The sequence below is a fragment of the Vidua chalybeata genome, chromosome 28 (genome assembly GCF_026979565.1).
Source record: "Vidua chalybeata isolate OUT-0048 chromosome 28, bVidCha1 merged haplotype, whole genome shotgun sequence".
Classification (NCBI taxonomy): Eukaryota; Metazoa; Chordata; class Aves; order Passeriformes; family Viduidae; genus Vidua; species Vidua chalybeata.
Window position 1 is genome coordinate 4527571 of NC_071557.1, and position 18010 is coordinate 4545580.

Here is an 18010-nt window from a genome sequence, read left to right on the forward strand (position 1 = left end):
CCGGGGCTGTTTTGGGGTCCCACCCTGCCCTTTCTGGGGCTGTTTTGGGGTCCCACCCTGCCCTTCCCGGGGCTGTTTTGGGGTCCCACCCTGCCCTTTCTGGGGCTGTTTTGGGGTCCCACCCTGCCCTTTCTGGGCGCTGTTTTGGGGTCCCACTCTGCCTTTCCCAGGGCTGTTTTGGGATCATGCTGTGCCCTTCCCGGGGCTGTTTTGGGGTCCCCTCCTGGGGGCTGTTTTGGGGTCCCACTCTGCCCTTCCCGGGGCTGTTTTGGGGTCCCACCCTGCCCTTCCCGGGGCTGTTTTGGGATCATGCTGTGTCCTTTCTGGGGCTGTTTTGGGGTCCCACTCTGCCTTTCCCAGGGCTGTTTTGGGGTCCCACCCTGCCCTTTCTGGGGCTGTTTTGGGATCATGCTGTGCCCATTCCCGGGGCTGTTTTGGGGTCCCACCATGCCCATCCCGGGGCTGTTTTGGGGTCCCACCCTGCCATTCCCGGGGCTGTTTTGGGGTCCCACCCTGCCCTTTCTGGGGCTGTTTTGGGGTCCCACCCTGCCCTTTCTGGGGCTGTTTTGGGATCATGCTGTGCCCATTCCCGGGGCTGTTTTGGGGTCCCACCCTGCCCTTTCTGGGGCTGTTTTGGGGTCCCACCCTGCCCTTTCTGGGGCTGTTTTGGGATCATGCTGTGCCCATTCCCGGGGCTGTTTTGGGGTCCCACCCTGCCCTTCCCCCGGCTGTTTTGGGATCATGCTGTGCTCTTTCCCGGGCTGTTTTTGGGGTCCCCCCGAGCCCCCCCGGGCCTCACCGACTTTGAGGAAGGTCTGCAGCTCCAGGGGCCGCAGCGGGGGCTGTTTCTCGTGCGGGCCCAGCCCCTCGGGCAGGCTCTCCACCGCCACGCGGGGGCTGCGGAAGGGCTCGTAGGAGCCGTCGCGGTTCTGCACGAAGCTCCGCGTGATCTCCAGCGGCACCTGCGGGCCGGGGAGCGCTCAGGGCCGGCCCCGCGGGGCTGGGGGGGGGGGGTCCCGGGGGGGAGGATCCCGGCCTTACCTCGGGCGTGTCGAAGATCTGCTTCACCTGCAGGACGTTGGTGATGTGCCAGGTGTACTTGGAGAAGGTGCCCAGGGGCAGCGCGTCCCTGCGCACAAAGGCTGCGGGGAGGGGTCGGGGGGGGGCTCGGGGGGCTCCGGCCCCTTTGATCTTCCCCCCTCTTTTATTGTCCCTCTTGGTTTTATCAACCTTCTTCATTTTTCCTCTCCTTCCCACCTTTTTTCCTTCTTTTCCCTCCCTTTTTTTCCTTCTTTTCCCTCCCTTTTTTTCCTTCTTTTCCCTCCCTTTTTTTCCTTCTTTTTCCCTCCTTTTTTTTCCTTCTTTTCCCCCCTTTTTTGCCTCTTTTCTCCCTTTATTTTCCCCCTCCTTCCTCCCTTTATTTTCTCCCCTTTCCTCCCCATTTTTTATTTCCCTTTCCCTCCTTCCCCCTCTTTTTTATCCCTCTTTTCCCCCCTTTATTTTTTTCATCCCTCCCTCTCCCCTTTTTTTCCCCTCTCTTTCCCTCCCTTTCCCCCCCTTTATTTTTCCTCCCTTTTTTCCCCTTTATTTTTCCCCTCCTTCAATTTTTCCATCCCCCTTTTCCCTTTTTATTTTTCCATCCTTATTTCCCCCCTTTTTTTTCCCACCCATCTTTTCCCCCTTTATCCCCCCACTTATTTTCCATCCCTTTTTTTCCCCTTTATTTTCCCCCTTCTTTCCCCCTTTATTTTCTTCCCCCTTTATTTTTCCTCCCTCCTTTCCCACTTTTCCCCCCCTTTATTTTCCCCCTCTTCTTTCCCTTTATTTTTCCCCCTTTATTTTTCCATCCTTCTTCCCCCCTTTATTTTTCCCCCTTTATTTTTCCATCCCTTTTTCCTCCTTTATTTTTCCTCCATTCTTTCCCCCTTTTTCCCCTCTTTCTTTCCCTCTTTATTTTTCCTCCTTTATTTCCCCCTTTCTTTCCCTCTTTATTTTTCCTCCCTTCTTTCCCCCTTTTCCCCCCCTTTCTTTCCCCCTTTATTTTTCCATCCCTTTTTCACCCCCTTTATTTTTCCATCCTTCTTCCTCCTTTATTTTTCCATCCCTTTTTCACCCCCTTTATTTTTCCCCCTTTATTTTTCCATCCCTTTTTCCCCCTTTTTTTTCCTTCTTTCCCTTTATTTTTCCCCCTTTATTTTTCCCCCTTTATTCTTCCATCCCTTTTTGCCCCTTTATTTTTCCTCCCTCCTTTCCCCCTTTTTTGCCCCCTTTCTTTCCCTCTTTATTTTTCCTCCCTTCTTTTCCCCTTTCTTTCCCTCTTTATTTTTTCCTCCCTTCTTTCCCCCTTCCTTTCCCTCTTTATTTTTCCTCCCTTCTTTCCCCCTTTATTTCCCTTCCCTTCTTTCCCCCTTTATTTTTCCCTTTTTTTTTTCCATCCTTCTTCCCCCTTTATTTTTCCATCCCTTTCCCCCCCACACTCTTTTCCCCTTCATTTTTCCACCCTCCCTCCCATTTCCCATCTCCCACTCCCCAGCACCCAAAACTAAATCCAGGAACCCTGCTCCTCGCCCCAAACTCAGCTCCCAGCAGGGTTTTCCCTTTTTGTTTTGGGGTGTTTTCCCCCTTTTTCCTCACCCGTGGTGGAGTTGGGGAGCCTCTTCTTGCCGCTGCCGCTGGAGATGCGCTGCTGGAGAGCCTCGAAGAAGGACTGGGGGATGTGGAAAACCAGCGGCTCCGGGCGGCCTGGGAGGGGCACAGCGGGCTCAGGGGAGGGGCTGGGGCTCCCAAATTCTCACCCCAAAGCGTCCCCGTGGCTCAGGGGATCAGCAGTGCTTGAATTCCCGGGGAAATGGTTGGGATTTGGAGGCGGGCCCCTCCCTGTCGCTGCTTTGGGAGAATGGGGAGGGGGTGGTGACAGTGGCATGGATGGTGAGGGTAGGGGGTTCCCAAAATGGACCAAAAGTGTGCCCAAAAAGGGACCAAAAGTGCACTCGAAAAGGGACCAAAAGTGCACTCGAAAAGGGACCAAAAGTGTGCCCAAAAAGGGACCAAAAGTGTGCCCAAAATGGCACCAAAAGTGTGCCCAAAATGGCACCAAAAGTGTGTCCAAAAAGGCACTAAAAGTGTGCCCAAAAAGGGACCAAAAGTGTGTCCAAAAAGGCACTAAAAGTGTGCCCAAAAAGGGACCAAAAGTGTGCCCAAAATGGCACCAGAAGTCTGCCCCAAATGGCACCAAAAGTCTGCCCAAAAAGGCACCAAAAATGTGCCCAAAATAGCACCAAAAGTGTGCCCAAAAAGAGACACAGCATTCCCAAAATGGCACCAAAAGTGCACTCGAAAAGGCACCAAAAATGTGTCCAAAATAGCACCAAAAGTGTGCCCAAAATGGCATCAAAAGTGTGCCCAAAAAGGCACCAAAAATGTTCCCAAAAAGGGACCAAAAGTGTGCCCAAAAAGGCACCCAAAAATGTGCCCAAAATAGCACCAAAAGTGTGCCCAAAATGGCACCAAAAGTGCACTCGAAAAGGGACCAAAAGTGTGCCCAAAAAGGCACCAGAAGTCTTCCCAAAATGGTACTAAAAGTGTTCCCAAAAAGGGACCAAAATTGTTCCCAAAAAGGCACCAGAGGTCTTCCCAAAATGGTACCAAAAGTGTTCCCAAAATGGCACCAAATCATCCCAAAAAGGGACACAGCATTCCCTAAATGGCAGCAAAATCCTTCCCTTCTCCAGCTGACCATTCCCAGCTCTCCTGGATTTCCCTTCTCCAGGTGACCATTCCCAGCTCTCCTGGAATTTCCCTTCTCCAGGTGACCATTCCCAGCTCTCCTGGAATTTCCCTTCTCCAGGTGACCATTCCCAGCTCTCCTGGAATTTCCCTTCTCCAGGTGACCATTCCCAGCTTTCCTGGAATTTCCCTTCTCCAGGTGACCATTCCCAGCTCTCCTGGAATTTCCCTTCTCCAGGTGACCATTCCCAGCTCTCCTGGAATTTCCCTTCTCCAGGAGAACATTCCCAGCTCTCCTGGAATTTCCCTTCTCCAGGTGAACATTCCCAGCTTTCTCTGGAATTTCCCTTCTCCAGGTGACCATTCCCAGCTTTCTCTGGAATTTCCCTTCTCCAGGTGACCGTTCCCAGCTCTCCCAGCCTGGCTCCAGAGCTTCTCCAGCCCTTGGAGCAGCTCCGTGGTCTCCTCCAGGGACCTCCGAGCTGCAGGTGGGGTCTCACCTGAGCGGGCTGGAGGGACAGAACCCCCCCCGTGCCCTCGATGTGACCCAGAGCAATCCCCAAAAAACTTCCCAAAAAAAATCCACGTCCTGCGGGCGGACACTCACCCTCAAACTGGTAGTGCATGGTCTGGTGGATGCGCTCCGTGACACTGCCCAGCCACTCCTGGAAGGACAGGGACACCTGGGACTCGTCCAGCACCTGGTGACAGCCTGAGGGGACAGGGAAAGGACACGGGAATGTCACCCAAACCTCATCCCCAGGGCTCTGTGACACTGCCAGGGAAGGGACATGGGAATGTCACCCAAACCTCATCCCCAGGGCTCTGTGACACTGCCCAGCCAGGGAAGGGACACGGGAATGTCACCCAAACCTCATCCCCAGGGCTCTGTGACACTGCCCAGCCAGGGAAGGGACACTGCAATGTCACCCAAACCTCATCCCCAGGGCCCTGTGACACTGCCCAGCCAGGGAAGGGACACTGCAATGTCACCCAAACCTCATCCCCAGGGCTCTGTGACACTGCCCAGCCAGGGAAGGGACACGGGAATGTCACCCAAACCTCATCCCCAGGGCTCTGTGACACTGCCAGGGAAGGGACACTGCAATGTCACCCAAACCTCATCCCCAGGGCCCTGTGACACTGCCAGGGAAGGGACACGGGAATGTCACCCAAACCTCATCCCCAGGGCTCTGTGACACTGCCAGGGAAGGGACACGGGAATGTCACCCAAACCTCATCCCCAGGGCTCTGTGACACTGCCCAGCCAGGGAAGGGACACTGCAATGTCACCCAAACCTCATCCCCAGGGCTCTGTGACACTGCCCAGCCAGGGAAGGGACACTGCAATGTCACCCAAACCTCATCCCCAGGGCCCTGTGACACTGCCAGGGAAGGGACACTGCAATGTCACCCAAACCTCATCCCCAGGGCCCTGTGACACTGCCAGGGAAGGGACACTGCAATGTCACCCAAACCTCATCCCCAGGGCCCTGTGACACTGCCAGGGAAGGGACACTGCAATGTCACCCAAACCTCATCCCCAGGGCCCTGTGACACTGCCAGGGAAGGGACACGGGAATGTCACCCAAACCTCATCCCCAGGGCTCTGTGACACTGCCAGGGAAGGGACACTGCAATGTCACCCAAACCTCATCCCCAGGGCTCTGTGACACTGCCAGGGAAGGGACACGGGAATGTCACCCAAACCTCATCCCCAGGGCTCTGTGACACTGCCCAGCCAGGGAAGGGACACTGCAATGTCACCGTGTCCCACACCTCACCCCCAGGGCTCTGGGGTGGGGAGGGTGAGCTCTGTGCTGGGGAAAAAGCAGGAAAATGAGGGTTTTGTGCCAATTTCCAGGCAGGAGGGGGCAAAGCACCAAGCAAAGGCGGCTGCCCTGGCACAGGACGATGCCAGCGTGGAGAGAAGGTTTTTCCCCAGGGATGTGGGGAAACCCACGGGATTTCAGGGTGCTGGAGAGACCTTTCCTCTCCCAAACATCCCACAGAATCCCAACAGAAATAACTCATGGAATCTGGGAGTGCTTTGGGTTGGAAGGGACCTTACAGCTCATCCTGTCCCACCAGGGACATCTTCCACAAGACCAGCCTGGAACACCTCCAGGGACATCCAGTATTTTTTTCCCCAAATCCAATCTAAATCTGCACGTGGAATCCTGGACGAGTTTGGGTTGGAAGGGACTTCAAAGCCCATCCAGTCCCACCCTGGGACACTGTCCCAGGTGGCTCCAGCCTGGCCTTGGGCACTTCCAGGGATCCAGGGGCAGCCACAGCTGCTCTGGGAATTCCATCCCAGCCCTTCTTCACCCAGTATTTCTTACCAAAATCCCACCCAGATCTCCACAAGGAACCACGGAATGCTTTGGGTTGGAGGGACCCCAAAGCCCACCCAGTCCCACCCTGGGGCACCTCCCACTGTCCCAGGTGGTTCCAGCCTGGCCTTGGACACTTCCAGGGATCCCAGAGCTCTGGGAATTCCATCCCAGCCTGTCCCCACCCTCAAACCAGGAACTCCTTCCCAAAATCCCCATCAAGCCGCGCACACCCGGAGCGGGCGGTGCCCCAGGGCTCACCGTGTCTCTTCAGCGAGGAGGAGGAGGAGGAGGAGGAGGGTGAGGAGGAGACGACCGGCAGCTTCCTCAGGCTGCTCCTCCTGGGGCCGGGATGAGCCGGGTCTGGAGCCAGCAGGGGCCCGGGCACCTGTGGGCCTGAGGGAGGGATTGTCACCCGCTGTCACCCGCTGTCACCCGCTGTAACCTGCTGTAACCTGCTGTCACCCGCTGTAACCTGCTGTCACCCACTGCCACCCGCTGTCACCTGCTGTCACCCGCTGTCACCCGCTGTCACCCGCTGTCACCCACTGTCACCCGCTGTCACCCGCTGTCACCCGCTGTAACCTGCTGTCACCCACTGTCACCCGCTGTCACCCGCTGTCACCCGCTGTCACCCACTGTCACCCGCTGTCACCCGCTGTCACCCACTGCCACCCGCTGTCACCCGCTGTCACCCACTGTCACCCGCTGTCACCCGCTGTCACCCGCTGTAACCTGCTGTCACCCGCTGTCACCCACTGTCACCCGCTGTCACCTGCTGTCACCCACTGTCACCGTCACCCGCTGTCACCCGCTGTCACCCGCTGCCACCCGCTGTCACCCGCTGTCACCCGCTGTCACCCGCTGTAACCTGCTGTCACCCGCTGTAACCTGCTGTCACCCACTGCCACCCGCTGTCACCTGCTGTCACCCGCTGTCACCGTCACCTGCTGTCACCCGCTGTCACCGTCACCCGCTGCCACCCACTGTCACCCGCTGTCACCGTCACCCGCTGTCACCCGCTGTAACCTGCTGCCACCCACTGTCACCCGCTGCCACCCGCTGTCACCCACTGTCACCCGCTGTCACCCACTGTCACCCGCTGTCACCCGCTGTAACCTGCTGCCACCCACTGTCACCCGCTGCCACCCGCTGTCACCTGCTGTCACCGTCACCCACTGTCACCCACTGTCACCCGCTGTCACCCGCTGTCACCGTCACCCACTGTCACCCGCTGTCACCCGCTGTCACCTGCTGTCACCCGCTGCCACCCACTGTCACCCGCTGTCACCCGCTGTCACCCGCTGTCACCTGCTGTCACCCGCTGTCACCTGCTGTCACCCGCTGTCACCCACTGTCACCCACTGTCACCCACTGTCACCCACTGTCACCCGCTGTCACCCACTGTCACCCGCTGTCACCTGCTGTCACCGTCACCCACTGTCACCCGCTGTCACCACCCTCCTCCGGGCCTGCACCCCCACACCCCCACCAGAGACCCCCACGGGGCTGGGCCAGGGGAGCTCCTAACGCCTGGAGCTGCTCCAGAGGTTCCACAGCTGGATCCGACCCCTCGGAGCTGCTCCAGAGGTTCCACAGCTGGATCCGACCCCACGGAGCTGCTCCACAGCTGGATGTGACCCCACGGAGCTGCTCCACAGCTGGATGTGACCCCACGGAGCTGCTCCACAGCTGGACGTGACCCCTCGGAGCTGCTCCACAGCTGGATGTGGCCCCTCGGAGCTGCTCCACAGCTGGATCTGACCCCTCGGAGCTGCTCCACAGCTGGATGTGACCCCTTGGAGCTGCTCCACAGCTGGATGTGACCCCACGGAGCTGCTCCACAGCTGGATGTGACCCCACGGAGCTGCTCCACAGCTGGATGTGACCCCTCGGAGCTGCTCCACAGCTGGATGTGACCCCTCGGAGCTGCCCTGGGGGGATTTCAGCCCCAGCACCCCACAGCTCTCCCCAGGGACACTCACCTGGCCCCAGGTCCTTTCTCCTCCTCTTGGCCTTGGCGGCAGCCGCCCCCCGAGCCCGCGCCGCGGAGCCGGGGCCACGGAGCAGCTGCGGGATCAGCGTCCCCTTCAGACCTGGGGACACAAGGTCTGTCCCTAAAAACATCCCAGCCACCAGCCACAGGGACACGGGGACCCCCAGAACCCCAAAGAACCCCCCACCCTCCCAGGAGGCTCCTCTGGAGGGGAGGGGGGGGTTTCATCCCGCTCCCATTGTGGTTTGCACCTTGGTCTGTCTGGGGTTATTGGGGTGCAGCTTTTGGGGTGCAGAAGCTCCTTAATGGGGTGAACCCAGGAGATTCCTGCTGTGGGATTTGGGGGAATGAACCCCAGAGATTCCTGCTGTGGGATTTGGGGGAATGAAGCCCAGAGATTCCTGCTGTGGGATTTAGGGGAATGAACCCCAGAGATTCCTGCTGTGGGATTTGGGGGAATGAAGCCCAGATGTTCCTGCTGTGGGATTTGGGGGAATGAAGCCCAGAGATTTGTGCTGTGGGATTTAGGGGAATGAAGCCCAGATGTTCCTGCTGTGGGATTTGGGGGAATGAAGCCCAGATGTTCCTGCTGTGGGATTTGGGGGAATGAAGCCCAGATGTTCCTGCTGTGGGATTTGGGGGAATGAACCCCAGATGTTCCTGCTGTGGGATTTTGGGGAACGAGCCCGAGATTCCTGCTTGGGAGGGTTTAGGGGAATGAACCCCAGAGGCTGCTGTGGGAAGGGGTTCAGAGTTCCCAGCCCTGGAAAAGCGGGATCTGCCCCCCAGCCCCCCGTGGAGCCCCCACTCTGCTCCCACAGAGGCAGGACCCGCTCCCCACGGAGCCCCGTGCCCACAGCGGGACGGGGCACACACAAACCCAACCCCCGTGGAATTCCCCACGGAACTCCCCCCGGGAGAGCCCAGGCAGGCGTTCGGGTCCCTGCGCGCTCCCACCGCTGCCGTCGGAGGCCAGGAACTCGGAGAACTCCTGGGCCAGGCTCTCGTCGCTGGCGAAGGCGCAGATGCAGGCCAGGAAGTGGATGCAGCGCTCGGGGGGCGACTCTTCCTCTTCCTCCTCCTCCTCCTCCTCCTCCTCCTCGTCCGGCTCGGCGCGGCCGTGCCCGGGCGCGCGGCAGGCGCAGGAGAAGCGCCGCTGGCCGAAGCTGGCGTGCAGGTAGCCCAGGCTGTGCCTCTGGCTGGCCTTGCACTTGACCACCAGCACGCTCTTGGTGACCCTCTGCACCAGCGGCCCCGTGGGCTCGGTGGCCAGCTCCCACAGGCTCTGCTTGGCCTCGGCGGGAGCCTGCACGGCGCCCAGCACCGAGCTCTTGAGCGGCAGCGGCGTGGCCTCGGCCTGGCAGCCCAGCGCCAGCTTCAGGTGCTGGCACTGCCCGTCGGCCGCCGCCTTGGCGCAGGCGGGCGCGTGGCAGCGCCCCGAGCTCAGCTGGGTGATCAGGGTGCCCTCGGGGGTCTGGATGGCCGTCTCGGAGACGCCCAGCTCCACGAAGCAGCGCCGGTGGCGCTGGCGCACCGAGTAGAGCTGGCCGCGCGAGCCGCCCAGCAGCCGCACGGCCTCGGCGCCGGGCTGGCGCCGCGCGCCCGCCCGGAACACGGCGCCGCACGTCTTGTTCTTGCAGCTGAGCCCCCGCGTGCCGTTGTAGGTGCCGCAGCGCGGGCACCTGCGGATGCCCCGCAGGGTGGCCTTGCCCAGGTCGGACAGGAAGGACGGGGCTTTGGGCCTGCTCGGGCACGGATCCATGGAGCTGGGCACGGAGAGGGCGGGGGTCACAGGGTGGTCACGGCCCGGGGGTCACCCTGGCGGTACCTGTGTCACCCCGGCAGTCCCTGTGCCACCCTGGCGGTCCCTGTGCCACCCCAGCAGTCCCTGTGCCACCCCAGCAGTCCCTGTGCCACCCTGGCAGTCCCTGTGCCACCCCAGCAGTCCCTGTGCCACCCCGGCAGTCCCTGTGCCACCCTGGCGGTCCCTGTGCCACCCTGGCGGTCCCTGTGCCACCCCAGCAGTCCCTGTGCCACCCTGGCGGTCCCTGTGCCACCCCAGCAGTCCCAGTGCCACCCCAATGGTAACCCTGACAGGCTGTGCCACCCCAATGGTCACCCTGAGAGACCCTGTGCCACCCTGGCGGTCCCTGTGTGACTCCAATGGTCACCCTGAGAGTCCCTGTGCCACCCTGGCAGTCCCTGTGCCACCCCAGCAGTCCCTGTGTGACCCCAATGGTCACCCTGAGAGTCCCTGTGCCACCCCAGCTGTCCCTGTGCCACCCCAATGGTCACCCTGAGAGTCCCTGTGCCACCCCAGCAGTCCCTGTGCCACCCCAGCAGTCCCTGTGCCACCCTGGCGGTCCCTGTGCCACCCCAGCAGTCCCTGTGCCACCCCAATGGTAACCCTGACAGGCTGTGCCACCCCAATGGTCACCCTGAGAGTCCCTGTGCCACCCCAGCAGTCCCTGTGCCACCCCAGCAGTCCCTGTGCCACCCTGGCGGTCCCTGTGCCACCCCAGCAGTCCCAGTGCCACCCCAATGGTAACCCTGACAGGCTGTGCCACCCCAATGGTCACCCTGAGAGACCCTGTGCCACCCTGGCAGTCCCTGTGCCACCCCAATGGTCCCTGTGCCACCCAATGGTCACCCTGAGAGTCCGTGTGACAGCCCAATGGTCACCCTGGCGGTCCCTGTGCCACCCCACCAGTCCCTGTGCCACCCCAGCAGTCCCTGTGCCACCCCAATGGTCACCCTGAGAGTCCGTGTGACAGCCCAATGGTCACCCTGGCGGTCCCTGTGCCACCCCACCAGTCCCTGTGCCACCCCAGCAATCTCTGTGCCACCCCAATGGTCACCCTGAGAGTCCGTGTGACAGCCCAATGGTCACCCTGGCGGTCCCTGTGCCACCCCACCAGTCCCTGTGCCACCCCAGCAATCTCTGTGCCACCCCAATGGTCACCCTGAGAGTCCCTGTGCCATCCTGACAGTCCCTGTGCGACCTTGACAGTCCCTGTGCCATCCTGGCAGTCCCTGTGCCACCCTAAGGGTCACCCTGCCTGGTCCTTGTGCCACCATGCCAGCACCTGTCCATCCCCAGGGAAGAGGCATCGTGGGCAGAACCGGGGCAGGAATGGGGCAATTCCCTCCAGGATGCCCACACTGGCACCCTGTGCCACTCTGAGTGCCCAGGACAGCGACTTCAGCGCTGCCACACGCCCCCTGTGCCAGTGTGACCCTCTGCTCCTCCTGGAGATGCCACCAAACCCTGCCCAGGACCTTCTGGGGCACCCCGGGCAGGGAGTGAGAGGCCACAGGAGCTGGGAGTGCCACCCGGGCACTGTGTGCCCTCAGAGTGATCTCAGTGCCACCCAGCTCTGTGTGCCCTCAGAGTGATCTCAGTGCCACCCAGCTCCGTGTGCCCTCAGGGGATCTCAGTGCCACCCAGCTCTGTGTGCCCTCAGAGTGATCTCAGTGCCACCCGGGCACTGTGTGCCCTCAGAGTGATCTCAGTGCCACCCAGCTCTGTGTGCCCTCAGAGTGATCTCAGTGCCACCCAGCTCTGTGTGCCCTCAGAGTGATCTCAGTGCCACCCAGCTCTGTGTGCCCTCAGAGTGATCTCGGTGCCACCCGGGCACTGTGTGCCCTCAGAGTGATCTCAGTGCCACCCAGCTCTGTGTGCCCTCAGAGTGATCTCGGTGCCACCCGGGCACTGTGTGCCCTCAGAGTGATCTCAGTGCCACCCAGCTCCGTGTGCCCTCAGAGTGATCTCGGTGCCACCCGGGCACTGTGTGCCCTCAGAGTGATCTCAGTGCCACCCAGCTCTGTGTGCCCTCAGAGTGATCTCAGTGCCACCCAGCTCCGTGTGCCCTCAGGGGATCTCAGTGCCACCCGGGCACCGTGTGCCCTCAGAGTGATCTCAGTGCCACCCAGCTCTGTGTGCCCTCAAGGGATCTCAGTGCCACCCAGCTCTGTGTGCCCTCAGGGGATCTCAGTGCCACCCGGGCACCGTGTGCCCTCAGAGGGATCTCAGTGCCACCCTCCCGTGTCACCTCCTGTCCCCTGCGGTCCCCACCAGCCCTTTTATCCCCACCAGGTCCCGTCCCGGTCCCTATGTCCCCCTCACGGTCAGCCCCGGGGCTCTCTCTCCCCTCACCCGGGGCTCTCTCCCCTCACCCGGGGCTCTCTCCCCTCACCCGGGGCTCTCTCTCCCCTCACCCGGGGCTCTCTCCCCTCACGGCCAGTCCTGGGACTCTCTCCCCTCACGGTCAGCCCCGGGGCTCTCTCTCCCCTCACCGGGGCTCTCTCCCCTCACCGGGGCTCTCTCCCCTCACCCGGGGGTCTCTCTCCCCTCACGGCCACCCCGGGGCTCTCTCTCCCCTCACCCGGGGCTCTCTCCCCTCACCCGGGGCTCTCTCTCCCCTCACCCGGGGCTCTCTCTCCCCTCACCCGGGGCTCTCTCTCCCCTCACCCGGGGCTCTCTCTCCCCTCACCCGGGGGTCTCTCTCCCCTCACGGCCACCCCGGGGCTCTCTCTCATCACCCGGGGCTCTCTCTCCCCTCACGGCCAGTCCTGGGACTCTCTCCCCTCACGGCCAGCCCCGGGGCTCTCTCTCCCCTCACCCGGGGGTCTCTCTCCCCTCACCGGGGCTCTCTCCCCTCCCCCGGGGGTCTCTCTCCCCTCACGGCCACCCCGGGGCTCTCTCTCCCCTCACGGCCAGCCCCGGGCTCTCGCCCCCCCCCTCACCGGTGTCTCCCGGGGTTTCCCAGCATCCCTCGCGGCCCGTGACGTCAGCTCCGCCGCCGGGCCCGCCCCGGTGCCCGGGCCCCGTTACCGCCGCCGGCAGCGCCGTCAGAGGGGCTCCACTTCCGCCACCGCCGCGCTCCTATTGGCCCGCTGGCACCACGTGCTGCACCGCGGGGGCTGCTGGGAGTTGTAGTCCAATACGGTGCCGAACCGGCAACACTTGGACTACAACTCCCATCAGCCCCCGCGGCGAGATTGCCTCAATTTCCCTTTTTTTTTTCTCCCAAAATTTCGCTTTTCCCCCCAAATTCCACTCATTCCCCGCCCAAATCCCAGCAGCTACATCCACTCACCCCTCCCAACCACCTGACAAAACACAGCACACAAGCAGCTCAGTTTTTTCCATTTTTTTTTTTTTTTTAAAAAAGCTTTTCGTGTTTTTTTTCCATTTTTCTGTGAGTTTTTTTTTTTTTTTTTGCGTTTTTTTTTTTTTTTTTTAAAGGCTGGGCGAGAGGTAGGATAAAAAAGGGCGGTTTTTTTTGGCCTCTGACAGATCAGGTTTGGGAGCTTTTCTCACCTTCACTCCCTTGTGAAAACACACCTGGGCTGCTGAGGGGATTTTACACAACGGGATTAAAAACTTCACACCCACAAAAAAAATTAAAAAAAAAGATTTGAGGCATAAATCACATCAAAAGACTCCGTGTCCTACCTTTAAATAAGGAAAAAGTACAAAAGTGGCCGAGGCTTGTGCAAAAATTCTTCAATTTGCTCTTCATATTTTACAGAACCAGTACAGGAAAATGTAGAAATCAGTAAAAAAACGTTTAAAAAACCCCAAAACCGGCCCTGGAGGGATTTGTCACGTTTTAGCAAGAGGAATTTTGCTGTTCCAGGGTGGGAATCTTGGCTCACGTGGGGACACTTGGGCACTTTTGAGTCCCTTTTTTATTTTTTTTTTAATTTTTTTTTTTTTATTATTTTTCCCCAGCTCTTTCTGCTTTTTCTGAGGGAAAAACCCTCGGAAAAAAAAATCATAAAATCATTAAAAAACCTCCCCAAAAAACCCAAATAAACCCCCCCTCCCCAAGGATGACTTTGTGCAATTCCTGCCTCGATTCTCAGCTGAGGCAGCCAAGTCCCTGCAATTTGTGTTTGTAGGAAAACACGTCCAAAAAAAACACAAAAAAAACAAAAAAAAAAAAAGAAGAAAAGAAGCGAAAAAAACAGGAAAAAAAAAGAAAAAAAAACTAAAAATAGAAAACAAAAAAAAAAAAAAAAAAGGAAAAAGAAAGGGAAAGAAAGCAAAAAAAAAGGCAAATAAAAGCAAAAAAGAGGCAAAAAGAAAGGAAAATAATAAAAAAAAAGGCAAAAAAAAGGAAAATAAAAGCAAAAAAATGTAAAAAAAGCATAAAAAAACCTCAAAAAAGCAAAAGAAACAAAACAAACTAAAAAGAAAGGGAAAGAAAGCAAAAAACAAGCAAAAAAAAAGAAAGGCAAATAAAAGCAAAAAAAAGGCAAAAAGAAAGGAAAATAAAAGCAAAAAAAGGTAAAAAAAAGCAAATAAAAAAAACCAAAAAAGGCAAAAAAAAGCAAGAAAAGGTAAAAAAAAGCAAAAAAAAGGCAAAAAAAAAAGAAAATAAAAGCAAAAAAAGGCAGAAAGAAAGGAAAATAAAAGCAAAAAAAGGTAAAAAAAAGCAAATAAAAAAACCGAAAAAGGCAAAAAAAAGCAAAAAAAGGCAAAAAAAGGCAAAAAAAAGCTAAAAAAGGCAAAAAAAGGAAAATAAAAGCAAAAAAAAAGCAAACAAAAGCAAAAAAAAAGGAAAATAAAAGCAAAAAAAGGAAAAAAAAAGAATAAAAAGGAAAAAAGGCAAAAAAAAGGAAAATAAAAGCAAAAAAAAGGAAAAAAAAGACAAAAAAAAGGCAAAAAAAAGGAAAATAAAAGGAAAAAAAAGGCAAAAAAAGCAAAAAAAAACCAAAAAAAGGCAATTAAAAAAGCAAAAAAAGCAAAAAAATAAAAAAGGCAAAAAAAAAAAAGCAAAAAAAAGGAAAAAAAATTTAAAAAAAATAGCAAAAAAAATAAAAAAAAGGGGAAAAAAGGAAGAAAAGCACACAAGGAGCTGGTGCTGCCCCAGCCCCGGGGGGGGCTCCGGGGGGCTCCGGGGGGCTCAGGGGGTCTCGAAGGCCACGCGGAAGCCGGGCTGGGCGGGCAGCACGGCGCCGTTCTGGCCCTGCACGCCGTAGGCAGGGCTCAGCCACGGCGCTGCCGACGGGCTCTGCCTGGTGGGGAGCAAACAGAATCCGTGAGGGAATGCTAAAGGAGCACTGGGCGTTGTGGGGAGAGGGGTTGTGGGGATTTGGGGGGGTGAGAGGGCAAAAATCCCTTCCAAAACGGGGAAAAAAGGGGGAAAAATGGGGTAAAAACGGCTCTGGGGTCATTCAAAGCTCTGCTGGGATGTGCTTACCTGACTGTGGATCTGAGGTGCAAAAATCCCTTCCCAAAAGGGATGAAAATTGGGGTAAAAATGGCTCTGGAGTCACCCAAAACCCTGCTGGGATGTCCTTACCGTGCTGTGGATCTGAGGTGCAAAAATCACTTCCCAAAAGGGATAAAAATTGGGGTATAAATGCTCTGGAGTCACTCAAAACCCTGCTGGGATTTCCCTACCTCACTGTGGATCTGAGGTGCAAAAATCCCTTCCCAAAAGGGATAAAAATTGGGGTAAAAACGGCTCTGGGGGTCACCCAAAGCCCTGCTGGGATTTCCCTACCTCACTGTGGATCTGAGGTGCAAAAATCCCTTCTGAAATGGGGGAAAATTGGGGTAAAAATGGCTCTGGGGTCACCCAAAACCCTGCTGGGATGTCCTTACCGTGCTGTGGATCTGAGGTGCAAAAATCACTTCCCAAAAGGGATAAAAATTGGGGTATAAATGCTCTGGAGTCACTCAAAACCCTGCTGGGATGTCCCCACCCCGCTGTGGATCCGAGGTGCAAAACTCCCTTCCCAAAGGGATAAAATGGGGATGAAAGCGCTCAGGACTCACCCGAAGCCCTGCTGGTTCCAGGCCTGGCCGTACACGCCGTAGGCGGGCACCTGCCAGCCGTTGGGCACGTACTGGCCCAGCTGGGCACCGCCGTACCACTGAGCCCACTGCCCGTAGGGCGGCGCGTAGCTCAGCTGGCCCTGGGGACACACGGGGGAAACGAGTCAGGGAATGTGGGAATGCATCCATGGATCCACCATTCATCCATCATCCATGGATCCATCCATCATCCATCCATCCACCCATCCATCCATCCATGGATCCATCCATCATCCATCCATCCACCCATCCATCCATCCATCATCCATGGATCCATCCATCATCCATGGATCCATCCATCATCCATCATACATGGATCCATCCCCATCCATCATCCATGGATCCATCCATCATCCATCCATCCATCCATCATCCATCATCCATGGATCCATCCATCATCCATCCATCATCCATGGATCCATCCATCATCCATCATACATCCATCATCCATCCACCCATCCATCATCCATCCATCCATCCATCATCCATCCATCATCCATCCATCCATCCATCATCCATCCATCCATCCATCCATCATCCATCCATCATCATCCATCCATCCATCATCCATCCATCCATCATCCATCCATCATCCATCCATCCATCCATCCATCCATCCATCCATCCATCCATCCATCCATCATCCATCCATCCATCCATCATCCATCCATCCATCATCCATCCATCCATCATCCATCCATCCATCCATCCATCCATCATCCATCATCCATCATCCATCCATCCATCCATCCATCCATCATCCATCCATCCATCCATCCATCATCCATCATCCATCATCCATCCATCCATCCATCCATCCATCCATCATCCATCCATCATCCATCCATCATCCATCCATCCATCATCCATCCATCATCCATCCATCATCCATCCATCCATCATCCATCCATCATCCATCCATCATCCATCCATCCATCATCCATCCATCCATCCATCCATCCATCCATCATCCATCATCCATCCATCCATCATCCATCCATCATCCATCCATCCATCATCCATCCATCCATCATCCATCCATCATCCATCCATCCATTATCCATCCATCATCCATCCATCCATCATCCATCCATCCATCATCCATCCATCCATCCATCCATCCATCCATCATCCATCCATCATCCATCCATCATCCATCCATCCATCATCCATCATCCATCCATCATCCATGGATCCATCCATCATCCATCATACATCCATCATCCATCCATCCATCCATCATCCATCCATCATCCATCCATCCATCATCCATCCATCCATCATCCATCCATCCATCCATCATCCATCCATCCATCCATCCATCCATCCATCATCCATCCATCCATCATCCATCCATCCATCATCCATCATCCATCCATCCATCCATCATCCATCCATCCATCCATCCATCATCCATCCATCCATCCATCCATCCATCCATCATCCATCATACATCCATCATCCATGGATCCATCCATCATCCATCCATCATCCATCATCCATCCATCATCCATCCATCCATCCATCCATCCATCCATCCATCATCCATCCATCATCCATCCATCCATCCATCATCCATCCATCCATCATCCATCCATCCATCCATCATCCATCCATCATCCATCCATCCATCCATCCATCCATCCATCCATCCATCATCCATCCATCATCCATCCATCCATCATCCATCCATCCATCATCCATCCATCCATCCATCCATCCATCCATCCATCATCCATCCATCCATCCATCATCCATCCATCATCCATCATCCATCCATCATCCATCCATCCATCCATCATCCATCCATCATCCATCATCCATCCATCCATCATCCATCCATCCATCATCCATCCATCCATCATCCATCCATCCATCCATCATCCATCCATCCATCATCCATCCATCCATTATCCATCCATCATCCATCATCCATCCATCATCCATCCATCATCCATCCATCCATCCATCCATCCATCCATCCATCCATCCATCCATCCATCATCCATCCATCCATCCATCATCCATCCATCCATCCATCCATCATCCATCCATCCATCATCCATCATCCATCATCCATCCATCCATCCATCCATCCATCCATCCATCCATCCATCCATC

The 18010-nt window shown here is 56.4% G+C and overlaps 2 protein-coding genes across 4 annotated transcripts in view; both read right to left on the bottom strand.

Moving 5' to 3' along the window:
• Positions 1–12928, bottom strand: part of C28H2orf42 (chromosome 28 C2orf42 homolog) — a 14351-nt gene extending 1423 nt beyond the window's left edge. The window contains exons 1-8 of the mRNA XM_053966278.1: positions 12805–12928; positions 9016–9824; positions 8048–8158; positions 6324–6458; positions 4334–4438; positions 2635–2742; positions 1042–1142; positions 713–962 (exon numbers count right to left, since the gene is read on the bottom strand). Coding sequence (XP_053822253.1) covers positions 713–962; positions 1042–1142; positions 2635–2742; positions 4334–4438; positions 6324–6458; positions 8048–8158; positions 9016–9824; positions 12805–12830 — 1645 coding nt within the window. The 5' untranslated portion in view covers positions 12831–12928. The remainder of the gene's footprint in view (positions 1–712; positions 963–1041; positions 1143–2634; positions 2743–4333; positions 4439–6323; positions 6459–8047; positions 8159–9015; positions 9825–12804) is intronic.
• Positions 12929–14972: 2044 nt separating this feature from the next.
• Positions 14973–18010, bottom strand: part of TIA1 (TIA1 cytotoxic granule associated RNA binding protein) — a 28088-nt gene continuing 25050 nt past the window's right edge. For all 3 annotated transcript variants that reach the window (XM_053966665.1, XM_053966663.1, XM_053966664.1), the window contains exons 11-12: positions 15851–15990; positions 14973–15084 (exon numbers count right to left, since the gene is read on the bottom strand). In XM_053966665.1, coding sequence (XP_053822640.1) covers positions 14973–15084; positions 15851–15990 — 252 coding nt within the window. The remainder of the gene's footprint in view (positions 15085–15850; positions 15991–18010) is intronic.